The sequence below is a fragment of the Danio rerio genome, chromosome 14 (assembly GCF_052040795.2).
Source record: "Danio rerio strain M-AB ecotype USA chromosome 14, GRCz13ab, whole genome shotgun sequence".
NCBI classification, from domain to species: Eukaryota; Metazoa; Chordata; class Actinopteri; order Cypriniformes; family Danionidae; genus Danio; species Danio rerio.
This window is the reverse complement of record NC_141034.1, coordinates 45,762,501-45,790,285: the sequence shown is the minus strand read 5'-3', so window position 1 is coordinate 45,790,285 and position 27,785 is coordinate 45,762,501. Positions and strand designations below refer to the sequence as shown.

The following is a 27,785-nucleotide window of genomic DNA, read 5'->3' as shown; positions in this document are numbered from 1 at the left end:
GTGTTACTCCCCGGCGTTACACTACTAAAGAGTAATAAAGCTAAGCATTTAGCTTTTCATTATAAGAACAAATGTAAATAAAGTTTTAAATACAGAAATTATACGAAACAATTCACAATATTTAAAATGTATTGTTTAATTGTTTGTCTGCTTAAATAAGAGCAGCTTTAAATCAAGCAAATAACTTAAAACCCAACTTCTGAACAGTCTCTGATCAAAGGCATTGTTCACCCAAACATTGAAATTCTGTCATTATTTACACAATATTTTATTCATTCTCCACTCTAAACCTGTTTGAGTTTCTTCTGTTAAACAAACAAGAAGATACTCTGAAGAATGTTGGAGGTGAAAGCAGCCATTGGACCTGTTCACATATACAACCTTTCCGGAAAGGTCTGTATGTGTTAAAGGGGCTATTATCGGAAATTTGCCGGAATTCTGCGCTGTGTGAATGCAGAAGGAAGATTGCCGTAATAAGCGCGTGCACGTCTAGAACGTGCTGACGTGAGACGTCTGCTTTAGCCAATCACAACAGTCAGACGCATTTACGTCCACGCGGTTTGTGGGAATAAAAGCCTTTGAATATTTTTCCAGACACATTTAGCTGCTAGAAGTTAGTCAGATCACGTTTATATGTTCTTCTTAATGTCAACTGTGTAAATAATCATCGATGAGATGCTTATGATAAGCCGTTGTTTGTTTACCTTCAAACTTTGCGTGTGCCTGTGAAACAGCCTGTGAGCGCCAGCACACGCACATATTATGAACATCTCGACATGCGAAAGTGATCCTGCGAAAGTTGTTCACAATATTGATCATCCACAGAGTTTGTAATTTAGTCACATGTTTACAAATACAAGCGCAGCCGTTTAAAGCTCATTTGTGGTGAATGATGTCAGAATTTACCGGTATTTTGGAATGGATGTGTGAATGCTCTTTTCCGGAAAAACGCAACGTCCTCGCCTGTGTGAACAGCGCTTTTTTGAATATACCGGTAAAGTCGTTCCGGAAATTTTCCAGATATTTACCGGTATCACTGTGTGAAAGGGGCTATCGACAGCTTTGTTACCAGCATTATTCACAATATCTTATTTGTGTTCAGCAGAAGAAACTCATAAAAGTTCAGAAGCACTTGAGTGAGTTAATAGTGAGCTCATTTACATTTCTGGGTGAACTATGCCTTTAATATGATGACCTTGATTATACGTGCAACTGACTCACTGCTTAACAAGTGGAAATACTTCAGCAATAAAAATCATTAACGGAAGCTCTGATACACGAATCAATATTGCTAATGGCAATCACAACATACAGAGATGGAGCCCAGTCTTTATCCATAGCTCATACAAGGCCTTAGCTTATCATTTGTTAAGGCATACAACAAAGTAACTTCAGACGCTGCCTTAAAAACATTCCCTTAAAAAACAGCCAACTGTAACATATTTGTGCAACTCACAGTATGTTTTTCATATTTTGATTAATACATGAAAGTGTAAAGGGTTAGTTCAGGCAAAAAAAATGAAAGTTCTGCTATCATTTACTCATACTTCACTTGTTTAAAAACTATGAGTTAATTTCTTCAGTTGAACACAAAAGGAGATATTTACAAAAATGCAAGTTGCTACCTTTGTTCATTTTTCTTTGGTTAAGTCCCTTTATTAATGTGGGGTCGCTGAAGCAGAATTAACTGCCAACTTATTCCAGCATGTTTTACACAGCAGATGCCCTTCCAGCTGCAACCCAGTATGGGGACACATCCATACACACTCATTAACACACATACACTAAGGCCAATTTAGTTTATTCAGTTAACCTGTTCCACATGTCTTTGGACTGTGAGGGAAACTGGAGCACCTGGAGGAAACCCACGCCAACACATGGAGAACATGCACACAGAAATGTCAACTAGCCCAGTCAGGATCCGAACCAGAGACCTTTTTGCTACAGAAGACTATAAAAGTGTCTCTGTAGTCCTTTTTTGATTTCCATGTGTGTGTTTGTGTTTGTGTTTAAGAATGTTTTTAAGAAACCCTATCTGCAACTCTGACTCACTGAGCAAAAGATCTAATCAAAGTTATGACAGAGCATGCCTCAAGAACCAAAACACACACACACACACACACGCTATCCCTAGTATGCATTCCCTGAAAAAGACACTCCAATACTGCTTTTTCCACACTGGATTATGCAACCTTAAAGGGACAGTTAACCCAAAAATGAAAATGTATCACCATTTACTCTCGCTCAAGTGGTCCTTTACCATCTTTATCGGTTTCCTTTTTCTGTTGAACACAATAGAAGTTATTTTGAAAAATGTTAGAAAACTGTTACCATTGACTTCCATAGTGTTTGTTTTTTTTCTAATATGGAAGTCAATGGTTATAAGTTTCCAAAAAATTTCAAAATAACTTCTTTCGTGTTGAGCAGAAAATAGCAAAATGATGGCAGAACTTTCAGTTTTGGGTGAACTATTGAACTATTCCTTTACAAAAGGTAAACCATGACTATTGTAAATCATCTAATAGTTGCTTCACGTTTAGAGTGAGACTGATCAATGATTTTAAGAGATTGGGTGTCAAGACTTCATCATTCATACTGGATGAAACATGATGCACTCATAAAACCCTGCTGTGTGAGCAATGATGAACTGAACTATGAAGCACACACACAACGTGCAATGATGACTGACCCAACTTAACCCCTTTAATCCCACTAGTCAAGGATGTAAAGAGACTTACTAATGCATTTTCCAAAGAGCTGTCATAGCATTTAATATAAATACTATAAAAAGTGCAGTCCTGATTTTATGTGAATAGTCGTGTAAACAGAGCTATTAAATTATTGCATGTATAACTAAAAAGGTTAGTCATAATACTTCATATTTACCACATATTCTATGTGAAGCTGTTTCGACACAATCTACATTGTAAAAGCTCTAAAGAAATAAAGGTGAAATGAATTGAATATCAAAATTGAAGGTGTATTTTAAAACATTTTATCAAGCTCATACACAGCAGTTACAACTTTTTTTATGGTCTTAGTGTCATTATAAATGTAATTATTGAGTAATTTGAATGAACAACATGCTCTTAAAGTTAGAACTATTGCTATTGCATGCAATTGTGCATCATTTTCTTTTGTTATTGTATACTGTAAAAGAATATATGATAAATAAGTCAAGACAGCATATGTTTTTAGTTCATTGTAACTTATTAAACTAAGTCAATCATGTTCTAACTTAATTTTCTAAGTTATACAAGCTGTTTTAAGTCAGTTTAGCAAAATATAAGTTCAATAGACTCATAAGGTTAATCTGATGCAGCTTAAAAATTAAGGGCAACCAGGATTTATTAACAGTATGCAACAGACAAATAAATAAAAGGCAAATAAAGTGTTACTAGTTTAATATATAATAAATGTATTATTCTGTATGTAAAGACTATTCAGTTTGAGCATTAAATTAAATGTTCCCAATTATGACTAGTTATATGCAATCATCTTTCATCTTATTCACTTTTATCTAAGCAATTTGGACATTTTTAAAGACATTTACAACTAGGAATAAAACTACAAGCTTTCACTAACTTTTTCTGTAACTAAATTGGTTAACACTTTACAATAAGAATGTTTTAGTTAATATTAGTTAATACTAACATAAACAAACAATGACAAATACATCTATTATAGTGTTCATTCATTTTTGTTAACATTAATGTACATAAAGCTGTTCACTGTTAGTTCATGTAAACTCAAAGTGCATTAACTTGCTAAAATGCAGGAATTTTGATTGTAATAATGCATCAGTGTTGAAGTGTTGAACTATAAGCATTGTTAATTATTAGTTCATGCTAATAAATACATTAACTAGCACTAATGAAACATTGTAAAGTGAGACCAAATGATTAGGTAGGACCTAATCGTACTGGTATACACGCGTAATTTAATAATAACGTGCTTTTATCACAGTCAGTAACACACACCAATGGAAAAAATAGCTCGTTGTTACTTACTCGCCATGGTGAGCGCGACAAACCAAAGTCCTGAAGCCATCTGAGCTGCCATCAAACCCTTCCGTCCACACTTACACAAACTGACAGGCAAAAAAATCGCGCTTTTACTGATCCATTTTCCGCGCACACTTCACGGCAGTCCCTGCGTTTAAAATTAACACATTTGCGCGCGTGACACTGAAGGATCCGGTCTCAATATGCGCTCTGGTTGCAGAAGTACGAGCGTGCTTTACGCCTGAAGAGATAATGGTTTCCCTTTCACGGATAATCAGCCACAATCAGCAGCGTGATGATTAAAAATGTTTGGGATTTTCTCTTCTGCACGCGAACCGATTCGCGCGCTCTCGCCAGACTGTGCGCTTCTGTGGCGCGCGCCGGAGACTTGACATCCGCGAGCGCAATTCAAGACATCAGATTATGCCAAAACGAGTCTTAAATACAGTTCACAGTCACTTGAGACTATCATTGAAGGATATTTAGATTCACGTTTGTTTTTTCCATGTGTCATCGATTTTAATACAGCTTTAAGTAGTAGAAAATGAAGTGATAATGGTAATAACTGACTCAACTGCCCTGTTAACACTGAATTTTGCATGGGCAATTGGGTCTAGGTGTGCGTCACGAGGGAGGAGAGTTTGCTGGTTGTGTGTTATGCATCATGGATCAAATAAAACAGTTTATCAAATGCAAATTTTTACGAGTTGGTTGAACATTTTGGCCAATTATCGGAAGCACTGGAGGATTAAGAATGGTTACAATGGTTTATTATTTTGCTAGTTCAAAATTCCCTTTAATTAGTACGTTCTGTCCTCCAGTCTTGCTGGTATCATCATATTTTTGCTATGTGTCTGCAGCCCCATACTGCCGCAATGTGGGTCAACAAGACAGGTTTTCAAGCAACATTATAAAAAGCTAAAGAGGTGAAACTTTAAGCAAGTTTTCATACAGCTGAATGTGTCCTACCTTCAATTTTCTGAGCTATAATGACTATTATCATAAATTTTTACAATGATTAACAGAAAGTTGCCCACTAATATATTATTCAGTATTTTATGACATTAAAATACTAATTATATGTGAGTTTTACACTTTATATTTTGCACATATTTAAAACCACTATTTTCCATTTGTCAACACTTAAAGTCTAATTAAATCTTGCCTGATTGATTACTGATATGTGCGTTTGGTCCCCCTTTATATCAAGTGTCCTTAACTACTATGTACTGACATCACAAAATAAATACAATGTACTTACTGTGTTTATAATGTATTTGAGAACACTTGTGGTGCTTTTGAGTTGGGATAGAGGTTGGGTTATGGACAGGTTTGGTGGCATGGGTAGGTTTAAGGGTGGGTTAAGGTGTAAGGGATGATCAACAGTGTATTTAAAAATGCAATTACAAAAGTTAATTACAGATGTAATTACATACATGTATTTAATCAAGCATAAGTACACAGTTAATACATGTATTTGCGCAATAAGTACATTGTAACAAACTTGTGTAAGTACATATTAGTTAAGGCCACTTAATATAAAGTGGGACCGTGCATTTTATTACATGTACATGTCAGAATAAGTATAGTATAAAATATATATAGACACACACACACACATATAGGTTATTCTGTTACATGCTGAATAATGACAGAACATTATTCCAAACATATTTTGACAGCAGTTATATGCTTTTATATATGCTTTCTATGTAGGAAATCAATTATTACAATGTCATTTTAACAGACACTAAAATGTCTTTGACGGTCAAAACAATGATTAGATATATTTTGATTCAGAGACTTAAAGAGGTCTATCTAATGGAAAAAAGGCTGCATGTCTACAAATGAAGACTGATATTTTTCTGAAGAGGTGGAAAAGTATTACAACATATTTGGATCTGTATATTCAGAGGTTACTCAACCTATCACCAATGTAATTTGGTAAGTACAATGTAACACAATGTAACTTGATGTACAAATGTATGCCTTGAAAAGTAATTATGATGGCAGTACCTTTTATTCATTTGTTTTGTATTATTTTATTTTTAAATTTGTATAATATATTTTTTTATTACCTCATCTGTAATGGGGTTAAATTGTTGGGGAAGGGGTTGAAAATATTGAAAAATCTTTAATAAATAAAAAAAAAATGTTTTTTAAAAATTTAAAAAATATGTATATATATAAACACACACTGATAAAAAAGTTGTAATAGGACAAGATCAGGTAAGACAACATATTAAATTTACCACATGAAAATTGCACTGTGCAGATTAAAAATGACAGTATACATGAAAATGTCCAACATCTTGTAATTGGAAATTATTAATTTCATGAACGTTCAGAGATCTTTCTATAAAGTTACATCTGCTGTACAACTCACATGCTGTTAAGCAAAAGTATAATCCAATAAACATACTGTACTGTATTTTTATCCCTGACAGACTATTTTTCCAGCCAAATATTGACCATGGCACTACAGTTATTAAGATTTTTGATAGTGATAATAATATATATATATTTTTTCATTATAAAATTCAGCTTGCTTTATTGAGCGTTGCAGAACCTGACTATCAAATCAAGCGTACCCTAAGAAATGTCCACTAAAAGTGTGACTCCAGCACCGCTCTCCATAAAATCACTTTTATAAAATCATTTTTCCTTTATCCCAGCCGAGAGCTTAGTGTCTCAGGTTCAGAACAGAGCTCATTGCAGTTTACTGCAGATTCAGAGCCCACTTCAAAGGATCAATACTGCTAGAAAAGCATTGTTTTCTTAATTAACTTTCAATGAACTTAATTAACCATGAAAACCCCAATCAGAGGAGCAAATTAATCTCTCACACCCTGTCACACATAAAATCTCATGAGAAAAGACCAAGCAGTGGACTCTTGAGAAGAAGCATAGCAGGGACCTGATGTTAAAATAGAAAACAGAAAAAAAAGAAAACCTGTGTGAGATATTTAATGGTTTTATTTTTTTAAGTATACTCACCCAGGCTGTATTTATATGATAAAAAAACATACAAAATGTAAAAAATACAGCAAATTAAAATAACTGCTTTCCTGTTGAATTAAGTTTTGTATTGTAATTGTAACTGCAGTTGATATTTATTCCCCTGATTTAAAGCTGAATTTTCAGCAGCAATATGACAGTCACGATTCTTCAGAAATCTTTGAGTGGCTGCATATCCTAAAAAAGTCTTAAAGTATAAAAATAATGGCTTGTTTAGTCTTAAAAGGTATTAAATCTGCATCTCAAAGATCTTAAAAATGCAATCGAGCATAAAGATGATTTTGTCTATTGTGTCTAATTGTCCCTTGAATGAAACAAGCTGAAGTCGCTCACTGGGATATCAGAAATTCTGTTGCATCCTAATTATTATTTGATATTTTTCAGTCAGTTCACAGACTCATTTGAGGTTTTTGTTTTTTACTCTAATACATAGTGATATGGATGGTAATTAATTAGTTGTGTGTTTTTTTATACGGTTCTACTATACTATAAAGTATACTACTATATACTATAAAGGTCTTAAATTTCATTCTGTGTGGTATTAAAAAGTCTAAAATGTAACTGATGGAAACCTGCATTTATCCTGTAAAAAAGTATTATAATTATCAATGTTGTAAACTTTTTCCTATTTTAAAGTTGAGTAAACATTTTAGGATTCTTCGATTTAGAAAAAAAAAAAAGTTCAAAATTACTGGATTTATTACATTTTTTTTTTACTCTACAAAAATTTAAATTTTACTATACTACTATTGTATACTTTAGCAGTTTCCACAAAAAACATAAAGCAGCCCAACAGTTTTCAACACAACAACATATTATTATTATCCATATTATTATTATTATTCATAATAGTTAGGGCAGCATGTTGGCTAAGTGGTTAGCACTGTCACCTCACAGCAAGAAGGTCGCTGGTTAGTTGGCATTTTTGTGTGGAGTTTGCATGTTCCCATTAATGGTTCATTCTGCTTTGGTGACTCCTGATGAATAAAAGAGTTTGTGTGTGTGTGTGTGTGTGTGTGTGTGTGTGTGTGTGTGTGTGCGTGTGTGTGTGTTTGTGTGTGTTTGTGTGTGAATGTGAGAGTATGTGAGTGTTTCCCAGTACTGAGTTGCAGCTGGAAGGGCATCTGCTGTTTAAAACATATGCTAGAATAGTTAGCGGTTCATTCCAATGTGGCGACATCAGAAAAAAATCAGAGACTATGCCAAAGCGTTGGTGAGCAGAACATGCATTTTTTTCTTTACATTTTTTCTTAATGATTGTGCCTAAGCCCAAACTTTAGACTGTCAATGAATGTGTGAGAAATCAAAAAAAACATTAGAGCGAGAACGAGCAAGAGAGCTAAATGGACGCTTTAAGGCTGGTGTTTCTACAAAGTGGCTATCAATCTAAGTCACTTATGCGTACACATACATTTTCACACACAAACATGTTTATACTCAAGGCTCTCTCGCTCAGCCCTGCCCAAATCTTACAGCCATTAGTGTTGGGTAAATGGCTGTTAACTTCATTTAGCTCCTGGGTGAAAGAGGAGCTCACATTGTGTGACCTCATACAAACAAAATAATTAAATACACATACAATGCACAATATTGATTTCTGCACAGAGGCACGGTTGTATGTTTGTTCTGATCTTTTAAGAACATATATGAAAATTTTAAATTGTGGAAGCATTTAGTTTAAATAATCTAAATGAAAAACACCAATAATTTTGAGCACTGTGGAACATGTGATACGACAATATATAAGGACTAAAATATGAATGTGTGACTGCATGCATTTAAACATACCTATAGTCTCATGAAAAGAATGTTTCCAAAATATGAACAATGATTAAATGAAATTATTTAGTGTATAGGAGCACGATCATGATTTTGCCATCCATGTTGATTCTGGAACATCAGTTTTGCTGGAAAATGTAATCCATACCTATTTCCTACACCTAAACCAACCATAATAATAGTTTGATAACAATCCATGAACTTAACATAAATGGTAAACGTATCCCTTAATTCTGATTGGCTGATTGCAATGCTGTTCCAGGATTAAGATGTTAATGCAGGAACACGTCCTACTAGGTGAAATCAGGTTGGGGTACAAACATTATACCGAATAATGCATTAATATGCCACAATATATGGATATTATTACAAAACAGACTCCGGATTTTCATATATTAAAGAATATATAACAATATATTCATACATTCATTTTCCTTGGGTTTAGTCCCTTTATTAATCAGGGTTCGTCACAGCGGAATAAACCGTGGACAGAGCAAATGCCCTTCCAGCTACAACCCAATACTGAAAAAACATCCATACACTTATTCACACACATATACTACTGACAATTTAGCTTATTCAGTTTACCTATAGCGCTTGTCTTTGGACTGTGGGGGGAAACCAGAAAACCCGGAGGAAACCAACACGGAGAGAACATGCAAATTCCACACAGAAATGCCAACTGACCCAGCCTGGACCGGCGACCTTCTTGCTGTGAGGCGACGGTGCTAACCACTGAGCCACCGTGTCACCCATGACAATATATTTGCATAGATCATTTTATATTAAATATATTTTATATTAAACATATTTGAACATATGTAGGATAAGATGCATGCACAAATTTTATATAATTAAAATTTTTGTATATGTATTTCTTTGTTTATCACTTTCATGTTATCATGAACACTTACGATCATCGTACAATGCTAAAGTTTTAAAATGTCTTCAAAAATTATTTTTTCATTAATATCATCATGATTAACATATTTATATATAAATAGTTTATCTACATTAAAAATGTTTTAAAGGGCACCTATTTGACCCCTTTTTCAGAATTTAAGATGAGTTTTTTGTGTCTCCAGAATGTGCCTGTAAAGTTTCAGCTCAAAACACCCATCCGATTATTTATTATACCTTTCAGATTATTCAATTTTCTGCTTTGAACAATATGTCTGTAGCTGTTTTTGTTGCCTGTGCCTTTAATGCCGGCCCCTCCCACTCTTCCCACATGCTTGTTCTAGTGTGCCTCAACTCCGGCTGTGTCAGATAAACTGCACAGTGACAGACATGAAGGAAGAAGATCTCATGTAACGTTTGTGAAAAATACTACAGTAAGAACTTTCCCAATGATTATTTGATGTATTTGTTGTAGAGTGAATTCAAGCCTTTCTGCAATGATGAGTCACACACAATGGCGTAATAAAGTTTACGCACACACAGCGCGCACATTAAACTTTGCACTGTTTTTGAACGGCAAATGTGACAGGATATGACGTTAATATCCACTGCTGTCTGGATATCTGTTATGTTAATGTACAAAATAAACCTGATTTAACATCCACAACCGGGATTGAAGTGTCTTCTTTTATAATTGTACTGACACGCATATAGATGGTAAAATCGCTATAATTCATTACGAACATCCACATCCATGTTTTAAAAACGTTTTAAACTTGTAAAACTCACTCTTGATCACATTTGATGATGATTAATGATCACAAAGAGCTGAACAGACCTTTTAATCCTGGTTGCTTTGCGCATATCCTATCTTGTTGATAAGATTATATGCGTTACAACAGAGACATGTTAATACGTGGCTGTCAATCAATTCAGTGGGCGGGGAAACCGCACTCCTACATCACGTTGTGATCAGCCTCAATATGGGAGGGATTTGGATCTGATTTTAACGTCAGGAAATTTTAAAAAGGAGGCTTATTGTGTTTATATCACCCCAATATGACTGTGGACACACTATACCTGCACACAGTTCTGTGCAAACAGCTTACAAAAGATGACTTTCATCAAAGGTGCTCTTTAAATTGAGACATATAGAAATTAAGGACAATTTTTATATTCATTACTGTCTATTAATATATATTTTATCATTTTCTCAAAAGGACATACATTTAAAAATAATGATAATAATAACTATAATAATAATATATTTAAAAATTTCAACATGTATGTTTCTATTGATTTTTCTGTTTCTAAAAAAATACATTATTTTCCCCCAGCATATTAATTTTTGTTCTAATATTTGGATTTTGATCTTAAATTTTAAAGTTAGATTAGTTCCTGTTTTGGCTTTGGTACTGACTACTCTAATATATATGCACAAATATATTATTGAAAAACATCCTGTAGAAAATATTAATTTAAAACAGAGAACAATGAGAAGCGTACTCATTTATGCTGAGCACTGTTTGTATAATTTATTTAATTTTCTTTACCCAAAAGGGCAGACGTTCACTGCCATATACTGCACATATTACCCTTTGCTGACTGTCTGCAGTATGAAATCTGGTTATCCATCCCTCTCATGCTCCAATTCCCCCAAATGAGAGGTGTTTGGGGACAGAAGCAGACTGCAGTGTACAGATCTCAGTGCTAACAGACATTAGCTCACCATTCTGATGCTCTGTGTTTACACATCACGAGCACTCATCCATAGACTTTCACAGCATTTACCTACCACAGATCCAGGATCAACCACTTCAGTCTTCAGCATCTGTTACACACTTCAGTCATCTAATCTCCAGAGGCTGAAATGTAGCTTGTGCTATTCATTCTCAGCTTGAAATGAATGCAATAGTCTGAGAATTAAAAAAAAATGCACTCAAATAATTCATTGTTTTAAAATAACATGCACAAAATATGAACAATACTGCAAATAGACCTAATTAAGGAAGATATGAATGCTGTTTTTTTAGCAAGTGTAGCAGGCTGTTGCACTTTAAATAGATATATACAGCAAGAAGGTTGCTGGGTCGCTGGTTCGAACCTCGACTCAGTTGGCGTTTCTGTGTGGAGTTGCCTTTGCGTAGGTTTCCTCCAGGTGCTCCAGTTTCCCCCACAGTCCAAAGACATGTGGTACAGGTGAATTGGGTAGGCTAAATTGTCCGGAGTGTGTGTGTGAATGTGTGTGTGGATGTTTCCCAGAAATGGATTGCGGCTGGAAGGGCATCCGCTGTGTAAAAACTTGCTAGATAAGTTGGCGGTTCATTCTGCTGTGGCGACCCTGGATTAATAAAGGGACTAAGCCGAAAAGAAAATGAATGAATATATGTACATATATATATATAATGGGATAGTTCATTTAAAAATAAACATTTACTCACTATTTACTCACCATCAATTGGATCCAAACACGTTACAATTATAAAACTTTGTTATTTTGACCACAAAAGAATATATTTTGAAGAATGCTGGAAACCGAGAGCCATCACTTATATAGTAATAACAAAATAGATAGCCTACTATGGGTGTCAGTGGCCAAACATTCTTCAAAATAACCTCTTTTGTGGTCAAACGAACAAAGGTACAAGTTTTGAACGAGTGTTAGTAGGCTAAATGTTGGTGGTAAGCTTTAATTTTAGGGTAAACCAATCTCATATCCAGATTGCAAATCAATAATTTATCTATCATTCCAACACTTCTATCATAGTAACTAGAAATGATCCCTCTAACTGTTAACTTTCCATGTGACTCAGTTGTAGTCTGCTTTTGTTGTGAGATAAATATCGAGTGTGAGGTTTTGCTAATTGCCAAAGCAAAGTGACTGTAAAATGTGCTACAAACATGTCTGAGAGTTTCTTTGTTATTTTGACCACAAAAGAAAATATTTTGAAGAATGCTGGAAACCGAGATCCAACACTTTCATAGTAATAAATATTTAACCTACTATGGATGTCACAGGCCAAACATTCTTCAAAACATATTATTTTGTGGTCAAAAAAGAAAGATACAAGTTTTGAAAAAGTGTTATAGGCTAAATGTTAGTATAAGCTTCAATTTTAGGATAGAGCAGGTCTTTTTTTCTTGAATAAATCTCATAACCAGACCAATTATTTACCAGCTGTTGACTACCATCCAATCCCTTCTATCATAACTAGAAAATATACATCTAACTTTTAACTTTCATATGACGCAGTTGTATTTGGTGTTTGATGTAAGGTAAACGTTAGCCACATGTGAGGTTTCGCTAATACCCGAAACAAAGCGAGTGGAAAATGCACTTCAAATATGTCTGAGAGTTTCTTTGTTATTTTGACCTCAAAAGAAGATATTTTGAAGAATGCTGGAAACCGAGAGCCATCACTTAATAGAGTAATAAAAAATAGCCTACTATGGATGTCAACATTCTTGTCAAAATATCTTCTTTTGTTGTCAAAAGAACAAAGATACAAGTTTTGAACGAGTGTTAGTCGGCTAAATACTATAGGCTATAAGCTTCAATTTTAGAGTAGAGCAAGTCTTTTATCTTGAATAAATCTCATATCCAGATCAATTATTTACCATCTGTCGACTATCATCCCATCACTGCTATCAAAACAACTAGAAAAGATCTCTCTAACTTTTAACTTTCCATATGACTCAGCACTCTGCTTTTGTTATGAGATAAATATAAGCCGAGTGTGAGGTTTTGCTAATAGTCAAAGCAAAGCGAGTGGAAAACGTGCTTCAAATATGTCTGAGAGTTTGTTTGTTATTTTCATCACAATAGAAGATATTTTGAAAGATGCTGGAAATCCAGAGCCAGCACCTCCATAGAGATAATGGAGAATATATATATATATTCTCCAATATATATATATATTCTCCATATATGTAATATATAAATAATTAAAGAATATATATATATATATATATATATATATATATATATATATATATATATATATATATTCTTTAAAACATATTTTGTGGTCAAAAAACAAAAAAGTTTTGTCTTGAACAAGTGTTACTAGGCTAAATGTTAGTAATCTTCAGTTTTAGGATAAGGCAGATATTTTTCTTGAATAAATCTTATATCCAGATCAATAATTTACCATCCAATCACTTATCACGGTAACTAGAAAAGATATCTAACTTTTAACTTTCCATACAACATATTCTCTGTGTTTGTTGTGAGGTAAATGTTAGCCACGTGTGAGGTTTTGCTAATAGCCAAAACAAAGCAAGTGGTAAATGCGATTTAAACATGTCTGAGAGTTTCTTTGTCATTTTTACCACAAAAGAAGATATTTTGAAGAATGTGGAAACTGAAAGCCATCATAGTAATAAAAAATATACAGCCTACTATGGATGTCAATGGCCAAACATTTTTCAAAATATCTTCTTTTGTAGTCGAAATAACACAGATACAAGTTTCGAACAAGTGTTAGTAAATGTTAAGCTTCAATTTTAGAGTAAACCAGGTCTTTTATCTTGAATAAATCTTATATCCAAATCAATAATTTACCAGCTGTCGACTATCATCTACCATCACGTTTATTATTATAACTAGAAAAGATCTCTCTGACTTTAAACTTACAGTATGAGGCAGTTATTCTTATATTCAATCTTATTGGATGTCTTTATTAAAGGATCAACTGATTTGCTGGAAAGAAAGTGTGGCTGTTACCACAGAAATACCATGTTAGAAATCAAATTAAAGAAATATCTTATAAACTTCTCCACAGATTTTAATCCAGCAAGACATTTTTTACAAAAATGTAAAAGTGGGATTGATATAAATTGTATTTTTGTAATAAATATGAGGAGACTGCGTACACTTATTTTGGATTATCATTGTGCATACTCAGTCAATTTATGGAGTGAGGTGCAAAAATTTATTAATAACAAATAACAGTGTTCTAAACCTCTATCATTATTGTGGGAAAATGTACTTTTTGGCATTTCTATGTACCCTACTCAAGAGGAAAACTGTTTTTATTTAATAAAATTATTTTGCTAACAATATTTTACATTCCTAAATGTAAATTTACCAATAAGAAACCGAATTTTAGGGTTTTGATGACTGAATTATGCTTATATATTAGTAGTATCAGAGACTCTTTAAATAAGAAAGCCCTATAAACGCACTTTAAAACTTTGTGAACTCTACAATGTATTTATTTGATTATTACATATGTACATTTTGTATAGTTGTATTTGATTTATGCTTACCCCCTGACATGTATATTTTTTGTACTGTTAAAATGTTATAATAAAATGTTTTCGTTTGTTGTGAGACAAATATAAGCCCCGTGTAAGGTTTTGCTGCTAATAGCCAAAACAAAACAAGTAGAAAGTATGCTTAATCTTGTAGACTCTTACAATGAATTATTAAAAACACATGGAAAAAAACGACCTACGGATTAATAAAAGAACGTTATGTTGCTTCACAGATTTGATACATTTTTGTAGAGATGAGACGTATTTACCAACGCACAGCGTGGCACTTACACGTCTTTGGCTTACAGCGCCCTCTTCCGGTGAAGAGACATTAAAATAACAAGGAAGTTATTTGTCATTTCTCTTTCCTGAGGTTATAAAGGTGAACTTTTTGCTTTTATTAGCATAAGTTATTAATGTGAATAGTTGTGTAATGTGTATTTGGCTAAACTACTACTTCTGACAGTGAAGCTCAATAATTTAGATGTTGTTCTTGGTCTCTTGCAGTCACTTGTAATATTTTTATTATTTTATATGCTGCATAGGAGTAATTTCAGCCTGAACCACTGGGAGAATGATGGTTAATAAAGAAAATCACTGAAATTTGTTTGAGACAAACTCCTTAAAGCTGACTTCATTTTTGTATTATCTAGTTTTAATTTTATTAATCTATTATTTTGTTAGTTTGATTATTTGTCTTCTACATAGTTACTAGTGATGTTCAACCAGAAGGCACAAAATATTTTCTTTCAAGCAAACTTGCTTTGTTTAATGTAAAAAGTACATAATAAAAACCAAATTGCATTTAGTTGCATTATTGAATGTTTCTAAATATACATTTAAAATGCTGCATTTAATAATTTATTTAAAATTTGATCAAACACACTAACTTGTTTTTGTTTATTTTAATCACATTTTAATTATTTATTTATTTAAATCCTGTTTTTAGTTAGTTTCATTTAAAAACTGTTCACTATTGTTATGCGTTTATTTATTTAAGTTAATAAATGTTAGGTAATTTATTTTAATGCTAAACAAAAACAATACTTATTATAAGTGTTTATAATTCATTATTGTAACTTTTTTATGCTTTTCCCCCTGAAGATTTTCACAGACCCCAGTTTGAAAACCCCTTGGTTTGTTTTATTACTGCTTTAACATTAACTATTTAGAGAAGTGTTTAACTATAATAAGCATGCACTGTAAAAAAAAAAAAAAGAGATAAGTTACTTAAAGTGAGTAAACCAACTGCCCTAAAAACAACAGGTTAACTCCACAAAGATAATGTAAGTAAACACATTGTAACTTGGAACTGTTAAGTGAATTTAAATTGTATAATTATGTTAATTGTACTCACTTTTTTAAAGTAAACTAATCCTTTTTACAGTGTCAGACTATTTTAGCACGCCTGTTTTCAAATAATTACTGTATTCATTAAAATCTTACATATTTGGTGCTTCATTAATTCTATAAAATCTACAATTATAGCCTGTATTGTATATAGAAGACACAGTGAAGTCTGGAAGAGCAGATTTATTTTAGTTACGGAGATTTTGCTAGATACAGAAAAGCTGAAAACAAAAACTTATATAATAAAGGTGTACTGGAAAAAGTTTTATTTTTAAAAAAGTGAGTACAGTTTGCATAATAATAAAAATTAAGGCAACTTAACAGTTTTAAGTTACAATGGGTTTACTTTACTAACATTATTTTTGTAAAGTCAACTTGTTGCTTTTAAGGCAATTGGTTAACTCGCTTTAAGTAACTAAATAGAGGTAAAGTTGGTTTTATATTCGCATATTCGTTCATTTAGAAGTCTCTATATTGTTTCCCATGTTACTTTGAATATTCAATCGGAATTAGCATGCAAGTCTGACTTCTAAACAACTTTAACACTATCTAATTGACTGTAAACAATGCTGTACTTTGATAATCATTGGCTGCTAATAGGATTGGCCAATTAAGAATTTGCAAAGAATACTTTTCTGAAATTATATTAAGAGGAAAGTCCGAAAATGCAAATAAAAAAACAACTTTACCTCCAACTAATCACTTTTTACAGTGTGGTGGTGGTGTATTTTTAAAAGCCTGTGCATTAAAAAAATGTTTGTGGTTTGTTCAAACCACTTATTCTAAATAAGTTGAAATAACACAATTATCAAGTTTTTGGGGAAGACAACTGAATTGTTTTGTTCAATCCACTTAAATTTGTAAAAAAAATAATAAGTTAACTTAATTCCTTCGTGTTGTGCCAACACAGATTCCTTTTGTGGAACCAAACATTGTTTACAGTGTAAACTCACCAGCAAGATAGGCTTTGAACAAGTTCCCACACATTCACTTTTTGCGTTATATCACAATTGTTCAGAAACAAGAAAATGTATGTTGTATTTCTTTTACGTAGGCTACTTTTTTAAAAAGTCCATTTGGTATATTTTTAGCTTTTCCCACTCGAGATTCCAGTCCTTTATCTTGGTTATCCTTACTTCCTGTCGGGAAAAGTCTCCACAGCATCATCATCAGCCTTCAGTTCCCAAACAAACTTCACCAACTCACACTCCGAGCCGCAACTTTTCCTCCTCCAGCTCTTTCTCCGTTGAGAAAACCCCCGTCTCCAGCCAGATCCGCTGGGAAAACAGAGCAGAAATGTCGCCTCCGTCAGCACGGCTGCAAACCAAACCCGTGATAACGTGTCTGAAGACGTTTCTCATCTCGTACAGTTTGATTTTCTGGGTGAGTTTGTGTTTTGATCGGGTTTGCCGTTAGCTTGAGGCGGCTATCAGCGCTGCTAACTCACTGAACAATGGGCTCGGCGACTAACAGTTCATTCTAGTCGAAACTTTAATTACTAGCTTCGTTTTCCTTATATCAAACACGACTCATTTCTAATCTTTATTTGGTTAATTATTTACGTTAGCTTTACTTGCTCATAACAAAAAGCTGCATATAAGTCCTATCGACGACCTTATATTGTTAACTTACCGGTTTGTTTAGAATGCGTCAATTAATGTGACATTTTGGTAACGTTAATAGTATTAATATATCAAAAGTAACGTAAAACATTAGTTTTGGTATTTAAATTTTAATTTCTTTTAGATTATGAAATATTAGTCGTTTAAGCTCATTTGTTTTGGTCGATGTTCAATTATCGATTTGGAAAAATATTGATTTACACTGAGAACTGATATAAACGGTTCATCAAACGTGGCTTAAATGAGTGCAGCAGTACTTTGATCCCCAGTATTTATTGCTTTTCACTGTGATTTTCTGCAGGCATGGACAGATGGTCATGTTTATAACCCGTGGTTAGACAGGAAAGTAGAGGCAGAAAATTAGAACTTAGTCAGTGGCTTGTTTATGTTATATTAGCAATTCCAGCGTTATGGATGTGACATTTGCCGTAAAAACTCCAAACATAAATTGACCGAGAAAGTATTTGTTAACAGTATATTGAAACATCCGTTTATATTTTACAAAACAACTAACTACAGAGTTATGGGATCAGAAAAACATCAGTCTGTAAATGTTTATTTTTTATTATTATTTTTTTAATGAGGGAAATAAGCATTAAGCATTATGGATGTGAGCAAAAAAGTTAACGTGTTTACAGTACACAACATACTTTGTAGAAATGCTGTGAATTAAACTGCAAAACCCAACAGAAATATGGCTAATATTTATTTAACATGGCTTTATTTTATATTTGTGCATTTATGAGAGAAAAAGCTTTGTTATAGATGTGAGAGATGAGAAATTAACAGATGTGACTTAGGGAAATCAAATATAATAGTTTGAAAACATTTCGTCACCTTAGAATTATAAGGTTCTATCTGACATTTTTGTCAAAATTTAGTTATTCTCATATTCTTTTTAAATGACATCCTATTTACTTTATGTGATGTTTTTTTTTTTTTCACATTTTAAGACTTTTTATTTAAAAAAAAAAAAACTCTAGCTTGGCTCTGTGAAGTTCTTTCTGTGAGCCAATCAGCATTTCGAATGCATGCACGAGGACCAGTCAGGATCAGCTTTTTTTGTCATTTTGCCAGTGTTCCATTGACAACATGAAAAACCAGAAACAAATGAAAGATCAGAAAGAGTCGATTAATTAAGCCGCACCACACAAAATTGAGAAGAAACCCGAAACTGAACCAATGTGATTTAGAAGCATTTTTTGACTTTGAGATGAAATGTTAAATTTTACATTGTTAATAAAGAAAAAGTTATTTTAAAAAATTAGATATTAAATGTGAAATTTTTATTTGTGTGTGTGTGTGTGTGTGTATATATATATATATATATATATATATATATATATATATAGTCAGTGAAACATTTTTCAGTGTTTATTAAACTCATTTGCTCATTTTCTGTTTTATTTTAAAGTCTTTAAAGGGGTCCAGAATGTAATTTTAAGTCTTGGTTGTGTTAATAAGATGCAAAACAATGTGTGCTCATGTTTCACTTGAAGGAAATCACATTATTTTTTCATAAATCTTACTTTGATTATATACAGCTACTCAACTAACATGAAAACAACTGTCAGATTTCCTAATTCCTTCGAAAGGCCCGCCCTCAAGAGGCTCTGGTTGGTCATCTATCATAATGTGCTGCGATTCACAGATCGGCTCCAAGTCGCACAAGATGTGGGATGCGACCTGTGTGAGCTTTGATAGATTTTTCTGCCGCAACATGAGTTAGGCGAGCTCTCCTGTAATTTTTTTAACTCAACACGTTACACGACATCTTTCACATATATTCGGAGTATGCATGTGTAAGTAACATGAATCGTTCGCACATCTTTTGCGAGTTCATTATCTGAGATGTAGAATGCAGGAAAAACTGCCTATAGAGAAACACTGCACAGTCGCACACGCATAGAGAGACGCTGCACGCGCTGGTGAAGAGTGTGTGTGTGTGTTTACAGCGGTTTGACTGATAAATATGAATTTGTAGCTAAATCGTTTGCGGTGCCAAACAGCATTTCCTGTTGTTTACATCTTTGCTACAGCATACCGTTAACGCTAGACACTGTAAATGTCATGATCAATTTTAACAAATAAAAACTCACAGGCTACAGCTGCTGCTTGTTGGAGCTGCTACTTCTTTGAGGAGATTTTAACCGAATCCAGCACTAAACTGGGAGAAATTCTGGAAGCTGTTTTGTCAAATCATGCTTGCTATGTATTTTATAATTCTCTGGAACATAATTAATTAATATTGAACTGTAAGCACTTCTGTCTGTGTCGTGTCATTCGGAAGCCCACATACAGAAACAGACGACGTTTTGTGGAAACAGCAGCGTTTGAACGGCATTTCAGCTTCCTCTGCTGTAACATTACAGCGCCTCTGGCCACGTCCTCCAGCTGCGCAGTGTGTGTATGAGTAAAAGTTTGTGATCTCACTGGCCCGGAACTATTTTTTTGTAGTCCCCAAAATTTGTTCATTGTAGGCTTTGCTAAGCTAACGCTGTAAAAACCAAGGTCTCCCATTGCATTTAACTTTTGAGTATTTTACATTCAGAGATGCTGTTTATGTTCACACAGCTACATTACACATCAACTAAAGTTTAAAATATGATATCGTAGTGGACCACCCTTTAAAATTGATATTAAGCCTTAAAGGGCAAATACTTAATTTATAAACTACACAAATCTTATCTTATAATTTTGAAGATATTAACACTTGCATTGTGCTTTTTGTTCTAAAGCTGCATTGAATGTGCTGTTAAAAGCACTACACAGATAAAAAGACACTCGGCTTGTATTTATTTTGACCAGTTTCTAAATAGGTCAAGGCTTATGTTTGCTCACTGGAGATAACTTGAGCATTCCCAGATTTTTTTTTTTTTTTCAGTGCTCTAAACCATCCGAGTGTCGAAGCTGAAGTGTATTTACAAGGCTGTTATCAAGATTCAGGATGGGCGACACAAAGTGCTGTAATCCCCCAGGCAAATCCATAAGCACATGGAATATGTCTAAGAGTTCTTACCTGTGTGTGTAGTTCACAGGGGTGATCCTGTTGGCTGTGGGAGTCTGGGGAAAGGTTAATTTGGAGTTTGACCTCCTCGTGAATTCAGAACATGGCACCAATGCTCCATATGTCCTCATCGGGACTGGAGCTGTCATCATCATCTTCGGGCTGTTCGGCTGCTTCGCCACCTGCCGTGGAAGTCCATGGATGCTGAAACTGGTCAGTTCTAGACACCTCACAACACTAAGAGTGATGAAATGAAACAGGTTAAATTAGTTACAGCACATTTTTTAAATATTTGAATAAGCACAAATTCTCGTATGTGACTCTTATGTAAAAAATGCATGTAATGTGCCTTCAAATTGATCATTTTAAAAGTGTGCCATGCTTTAAAAGTTTTTTGACAAGTGTGCAATATTTTATAACAATATTTATTCTTTTATTTTTAATTTTTTCCTGTGTGTGCATTTGTGCTGGTGCCTTGATTGATTTAGTCATTGATTAATAAAAAAAAATCCTTGTGAGATGCTTAATGGGTGATTCATTTAATTATTTATTTATAGGATTTCTTCAAAACAGCTGATTCATTTTTAGAAACAAAACAAGTGCAGGTGACTGTCTTCATAAATGACTCATTAATAGCTTTAATTATTTTGGTAATATTTTGCTTTCAAAGTTTAAACCATTTTCTTGTTTGATTGTAATTTTAATTGATATTTTATAATTATATTTTATTTTATATGTTATTTAGTTATACATTTAATTTATATGAGTTATTTATAAATATATATATAGACTTCATTTTGTAGTTTATAATGGACTACATATTTTATTAATTTCATATATTTTGTCTGTTTAACTTTGTAAACAGAACTGTAAAAAAAATTAAAGCCTTATATAAAATGAATAGAAAGTTAAATAGCTAATGTAATATTTATTTTGACCTCAGAATTTTGCCAATGGACATTTTTCAATAAATATAATGAATATTTTACAATTTTCAGGCCTTACTTAATTTTTTATATTCCGAACATTTTGTGTTGATTGTCTTTAAGCATTTTTCCTTTTTCTTTTCTACGGCAGTATGCCATGTTCCTGGTGCTTGTGTTCTTAGCTGAACTGGTGGCAGGTATATCCGGATTCATTTTCAGACATGAGGTAATTCAATTCATTTAAACTTCTACATATTGTTTTTCACTCGTCATCCGCTGTCTCCAGCCAAATAAAGTTTGTTCTGTTTATTCAGATTAAAGCAGTGCTTAAGGGTGCCTACCAAAAAGCTGAATCAAACTACATGGGTAAAGATGACGAAGATCTGGACCGGATCCAGAGAACAGTAAGCATGATTTTGTTTTACACCAATCTTTTCACTCATATGCTTAAAATGTTATTTTGCGGATTGTACTTTATTTATTTTGTACAAGACTTACACACGCATTTATATTGAAAGAGGAAGAAAACCCCATTTGTGACTTGTGTAAGCTTATTTTGACAATACAACGTATTTTAATACAGTGTATCATTTTAAATGATTTTAAAAAACATTTTTATTCAGGAAAAAGACAATGTTTAAAAAAGTAATTTTAGAATATTTCTCATTGATCAAATTGAAACAACTTGTATGACTTTTTATCAGTGTTGTTATTTTTATGTATTTTTTTTTTTTTGTACAAAGAATGACTAAGAAACATTCCTGATTGTAAGTTCTATATTGAATACAAGTGTTGCATATATTTACTACAAGAGTTGCCATGAATATAGGCAATGCTGCCGATATAGCAATAAACCATAAATAAATTCTAAATAAATATTTATCTAATACTTTCTAGCTGCAATGTTGTGGAGAGGAGAACTACACAAGCTGGGCGAATACAACATACTTTGAAAAAGAGGGCATCCCCAAAAGCTGCTGTAACGTGACTGCTAGTGTAAACTGCACTTCTGCAGAACTCAAGGATCTCAAAAAAGCTGATTCTGTGGTTTATCATCAGGTAAGAACTGCAGTTTCTGAACACTCACAAATCAACAGAGCCATAAGGCTCCTTTACAATTGTGGAAAACAAATTTCTCCTCTTATAGGGCTGTTTCTCTCTGATGTCCACAACCATGGAGGCCAATCTTGGAATTATTGCTGGAATTTCTTTTGGAATTGCATTCTTCCAGGTATTTTTCATGCATTGTTAAGAAATGCGGTGTAATTCAACAAAAATGTTCTCAGCCTTAAGGTTAATAGCTTCATATAATTGTTATATGTACAATGGGGGAAATAAGGATTAAACACACCACCATTTTTCTCAGAAAACATAAGTCCAATAGTGCCATTAACTTAAAATGTTCACCAGATGTTGGTAACAATCAAATAAATCCATATAAGCCAATAGAACAACACTAATTAGTTTACAAATGAAGATGTGTAATAATAATAATATTAATACTTTTTATTTATATAGTGCCTTTCCAGAGCTCAAGGACACTTTACAAACTTGTAATAAAATGAAATGACGCAGGAAAAAAGTATTGTACACCTGAAGAAAGGGAGGTGTGGAAACCCAGACAGGAATTCTTCAGCAACCCTCTGCCCTTCACCAATGTAAATTAAAATGAGCTACTTCTGTCCAACATCTACATTAGCAGGATGATGAAGATGAAACCAGGGTGGACATTTCAGCAAGACAATGACTCAAAACACAGCCAAGGAAACTCCCAAATGTTTTCAGAGAAACAAAATAAAGCTGTAGAATGGCCCAGCCAATCACCTGACCCGAATCCAATACAAAGTAAAACTCAGATTTGATAGACAAGACTCACAGAACCATCTAGTCTGTGAAAAACACACCTGAGCAATGCATGTGACTTCATTCTCTATATGAGAGGTGTCTTTAAGCTGCCATCACCAAAAACGCCTTTTATATAAAGTATTAAATACATTTCAGTAGTTCAGTACTTTCTCCTTTTGCCATTTCAAAGCATTACACATAACAATTTTTCCAGACTTATTTGGTTTTGTTATATTTTTATGTTTGTATTGTCTGGGTTTTTACCAAAGATTTGGTTCAATTCCATGTCAACAGCTCCATTAGAAATAATAATGAGAAAAATAGAAAAAAAAACATGACTCTTTTATATGACTTTAATAAAATTTTATTAAAAAAAATAAAGTAGGCCCACACGGAATCTGCGTGCACAGAAATCCGCACAGTTTTATCCCATTATTGAGTCTATATATTAGCTTGTTTAAATGTAAATTTATATTAATTCAGTTTTTAAATTAATTTCAGTCATATTATTAAACTGAACTATGTAAAACCCGCTGAAATCCAAAAACAACCGCCCATAAATTTAGAGGCAATCTTAAGCGGTTCTGAAGTGGAGGACAAGGGGGGGTGGGGAGTTTGGGGCTGCAGGGGACGCCGTTTCAAAACCGCCCAAATTTTCTCTACAAGCCTATGTCATTTTTTACCCGCAAAATCAAATGAAAAACTACTCAATTGGCGTGAAAATAAGTGGATCTAGATGGATTTGCATTGTAAACATTAAATAAAAGTTTAAAAGCATTTATTTTTATTTAATATATTTAAATTTTTAGTTAGGGTTAGGGATGCTACCAAAATAATACTGCATAAATATGCAGATTATTTACAAAATTCTTCTCAGAAATAGTAAAAAAGTTTACAGATTCTTTCTGGCCCTAGTTATATAGTCATTCATATTTTTTTATTGTGCTTTGTTTGATCCATTTATAAAATCATAGTTTGTTTGTTCACTAAAGAAGTTGAACAAAGAGCATGTGGTTAAAAGTTTGCACACTCTTAGCCTGTATATTGATTGCATGTTATTAATCATTCAACTCCTCCTCAGGTCATTGGGATATTCTTGGCGTGCTGCCTGTCTCGCTATATCACCAACAACCAATATGAAATGGTGTAGTGATTCTCCACCACGGGTATATTTTCTTTCCTTTTCCCTTCTTTTTTGTATTATTTAAGTCTAAAATGCATTGCTATGGGCTCTTACTGTCACTTCTCTTCAATTACAGAGTGTCATCTGAAGATCACAGAGGGCTGAACCTGACACAAAGGGAAACCATTTAGTTTCAGTGTTGTTGTTGTCGTCTTTTGTGTGTGTGTGCCTTAGCTGAACATTTCATTTTAGAGAATTTCTGACTGCTTTTTAAAGAGTATTTCTTCATGGTAAATACATTGAAGGGAATTGATTTATTCTGAAGGGATAAAATCATTTTGCTTTTGTTTTTTCTGGAGTGTAAATGAAACAACAATTAGATGCACAGAAGTTTGTAGTAAGTGCATAAGCTTTAGCCAATGTTAAACACTCAGTTATGCAGTAAACATCACACTGTATACCTAGACTTCTGTTTAACGGGGATTAACACATGCCAAAACTTTGAATCTACGCTCTGAATGTTTGTTTTCTTGCGTCAAGCCACCTTAAAGTTCACAATTTGCCAAATAGTTTTTCAGAGTGACTTGCTGTTCATTTTATCCACTCAGCTTGTGACATATCTGTTTGCATCAACACCAGTTCATTTTCAAGAGCTAGTTTTAATACATCCCCTCCATTCCTGCTTCTGTGATTATGATTTGCAGTTTCTGTGTGGTGTTTATTAATGTAGCAGTAATAGTGTTATTTATAAGGCTTTAGACATGCTCAACACAAAATCTGTAGTGTGTCTTTGTCTGTGAAATGTGAAATAAGTTGTTGCCCAGGCTGATCAGGTTACAATAATTAACATGTACAAACAAAGCTATCGCCATTATACATGCTGAGGTTGAAAAGTATTTAAAGACATACTTGCGTTTGTGAGGAAAATCAGGCAATGTGTGTGTGTGTAATCCAGATTATGTTTGAGACTATTATTCTTTTACGCTTTTGTCACTCCAGCATATTCATGCTCATTCATTTTTATTGTGAGACCTTTTGTCAGCATATGGATGAACTGTTTGGGCATGTACATGTTTATGTTTTTGTGAAGACAGCATTGTCAGCATCCTGTTCTTTGTTTGTGTGCAACTGTAAAATGCATAGGAATAATAAACTGTTTTATATGAGCATATGATTCAGATGTGGAACCACCAGATGGCGATGTTGATTCATTTATAAATCGGCAATCCGAAAGCCTGGCTAACAACTGGCCTATATAAAGAAATGACCGTCTGCTGTAATTGAACAGAATTTTTAATATGAATTTGACCTATTAATAATCTAGTCGTTTCATTGACAAACGAAGCACGAATTACCATACTAGGAATGATTAGTTGGGAATATTTTAAGGTTATTCCTCTATTTTCTTTAGCCATCACGAGTAAGCGTGCATTTTTAGGAGTAAGAGACTATTTTAAGACACAAAGTAAAAGTTGGGGAAGATTGCATCGTTTACTCGCCGCCTTCTGAAGACATTGTATAATAGAAAAGATACCGGCAGGCATGAACGCGGACAACATGCTTGTTTTCTTTTGGTTTAATGGCCTGTCAATCACGTAGAGCGCTGAATATCATTGGACATGATGACCCGCCCTATGACGTAAACCGTATAAATTTTGTCGGTCTCCGCCTGAGCGAACAGAAGAAGGGATCTTTCTTCTCTGCTGAGTCTACAGAAGCTTTGGCAACTTGTTCAAGCCTTTGTAGTTTGATTTTGGGCCATTGGACACTTTAATCCAGGTTAGTCCTTTTAGTCTAAGCATTTATAGGTTAACTGATTTTTTTTTTTCCTTGGCATCTCAAGGTTACGTAACGCCTGTCTCTTGTGCATTGCAAGGTCTTTTCCTGCACACTTTTCGATGTTATATTGGTTAACTATCGGGCTTTTGTTGTGCATATTTAGACGTCGTTTTGTATGATTTGTTTTCTGGTGTTTGTAAAAACACTGATTTTTCGACACGAGGATGTGAAGTGTCATCTTTGACGATTTGTGAACGAGTCGTTTATTTCTTCGTTGGCTCTTCACAGTGGTTCACATGAACCATTTCAAATCTGGCTCTATGAAACTGAGCGTCTGAACTAATTGAATCGGTGAAATCTAACGTTACGCAGTGAAGTAGATTTTAAACGTTTAACATACGTTACCGTTAGTCTGCTAACGTAAATGACAATGCAGTCGCTTTTCAACTGAAATGTAATCCCTTTTAAAGCTCCAATTAGCACAAGTTAACATTGCTGCGTGTGAACTGTAAAGTTAACCCTGAACCGTTTAAAAGTGGTGAATCGTTTTAAACGTGTAACGTTAGTGTGCCGTACTAGGTTGTCGAGCAAGTCATACCACAACTTTTTCTTGGGAGTTAAAATAATTGCACACTCGATTCCATGAACATTGATTTTCAAGGTTTTAACGCCTTTTTGATTAATTGAATATTGATTCCTCTTACCCTTGCGCCTGACGCAGACTTGAAACCATAGCTTGTAAATGAATCGTTGTTTCATTCGGCTCTTTACACAGCGATTCAATTGAACCGATTCATAGACCTTGGTCGCTTTGAATTTGAATGATTCTCAGATGAAGTCCTCGAACCAGTCTTATGGAGATGGTTTGAATGAGTGTCTTGTAACCACCACTTGTGGCGGGACAAATTCTCTTTTGAATCTACATTTTAATACCAATTTTGTTGGTTTGAGCTGTTCTTGACTGCAAAAACGAAACCAGAGCCAAACGCACATCCTCAAAACGATTGAGGTGAAGTTAGTTTTATAATCCCCATGTTTTTACTATAGTACTTTAAATATTCCCTCTAAAATCGCATGCAAGTATGACTTCAAAACAACATTAGCACTATTTATTTGACTGAACAGTGTTGTACTTTTTATAGTCAATGGCTGTTAATGATTTCACTATTTTAC

At 33.7% G+C, this 27,785-nt stretch overlaps 3 protein-coding genes and 1 long non-coding RNA gene across 15 annotated transcripts in view; 2 read left to right on the top strand and 2 right to left on the bottom strand.

Annotated features, from left to right (window-relative positions):
* chrnb5b (cholinergic receptor, nicotinic, beta 5b) overlaps nucleotides 1–17,678 on the bottom strand; it is a 42,021-nt gene extending 24,343 nt beyond the window's left edge. Inside the window, exons 1-2 of one of the 4 annotated variants that reach the window (XM_087282075.1) lie at nucleotides 17,370–17,678; nucleotides 11,497–11,617 (exon numbers count right to left, since the gene is read on the bottom strand). Coding sequence is in view for 1 of the 4 variants with exons in the window: in XM_087282073.1 (XP_087138199.1) it covers nucleotides 4,011–4,062 (52 nt within the window). In the remaining 3 variants the exon portion in view is untranslated. Of the gene's footprint in view, nucleotides 1–4,010; nucleotides 4,610–11,496; nucleotides 11,618–17,263 lie in introns of those variants that run through there. The other 3 variants (XM_087282077.1, XM_087282076.1, XM_087282073.1) reach the window with 3 other exon arrangements.
* The window catches only part of tspan6 (tetraspanin 6), an 11,691-nt gene continuing 1,350 nt past the window's right edge, over nucleotides 17,445–27,785 (top strand). Inside the window, exons 1-9 of one of the 2 annotated variants that reach the window (XM_087280358.1) lie at nucleotides 17,489–17,693; nucleotides 20,964–21,152; nucleotides 22,017–22,091; nucleotides 22,180–22,269; nucleotides 22,763–22,924; nucleotides 23,013–23,096; nucleotides 24,792–24,876; nucleotides 24,970–27,592; nucleotides 27,632–27,785. The exon at nucleotides 27,632–27,785 is cut by the window's right edge and continues 1,350 nt beyond it. In XM_087280358.1, the coding sequence (XP_087136484.1) occupies nucleotides 17,607–17,693; nucleotides 20,964–21,152; nucleotides 22,017–22,091; nucleotides 22,180–22,269; nucleotides 22,763–22,924; nucleotides 23,013–23,096; nucleotides 24,792–24,860 (756 nt within the window). In that variant the 5' untranslated portion in view covers nucleotides 17,489–17,606 and the 3' untranslated portion in view covers nucleotides 24,861–24,876; nucleotides 24,970–27,592; nucleotides 27,632–27,785. 2 annotated transcript variants of the gene reach the window in all.
* LOC137487537 (uncharacterized) overlaps nucleotides 20,963–27,785 on the bottom strand; it is a 37,305-nt gene continuing 30,482 nt past the window's right edge. For 4 of the 7 annotated variants that reach the window (XR_015508010.1, XR_015508007.1, XR_015508015.1 and 1 more), the window contains one exon: nucleotides 20,963–21,261. This is a non-coding gene — a long non-coding RNA (uncharacterized LOC137487537). The remainder of the gene's footprint in view (nucleotides 21,262–27,785) is intronic. The other 3 variants (XR_015508009.1, XR_015508014.1, XR_015508013.1) reach the window with 1 other exon arrangement.
* The window catches only part of mid1ip1l (MID1 interacting protein 1, like), a 2,626-nt gene continuing 1,353 nt past the window's right edge, over nucleotides 26,513–27,785 (top strand). The window contains exons 1-2 of one of the 2 annotated variants that reach the window (XM_087280161.1): nucleotides 26,513–27,592; nucleotides 27,632–27,785. The exon at nucleotides 27,632–27,785 is cut by the window's right edge and continues 1,350 nt beyond it. The gene's annotated coding sequence lies outside the window, so the exon portion shown is untranslated. 2 annotated transcript variants of the gene reach the window in all.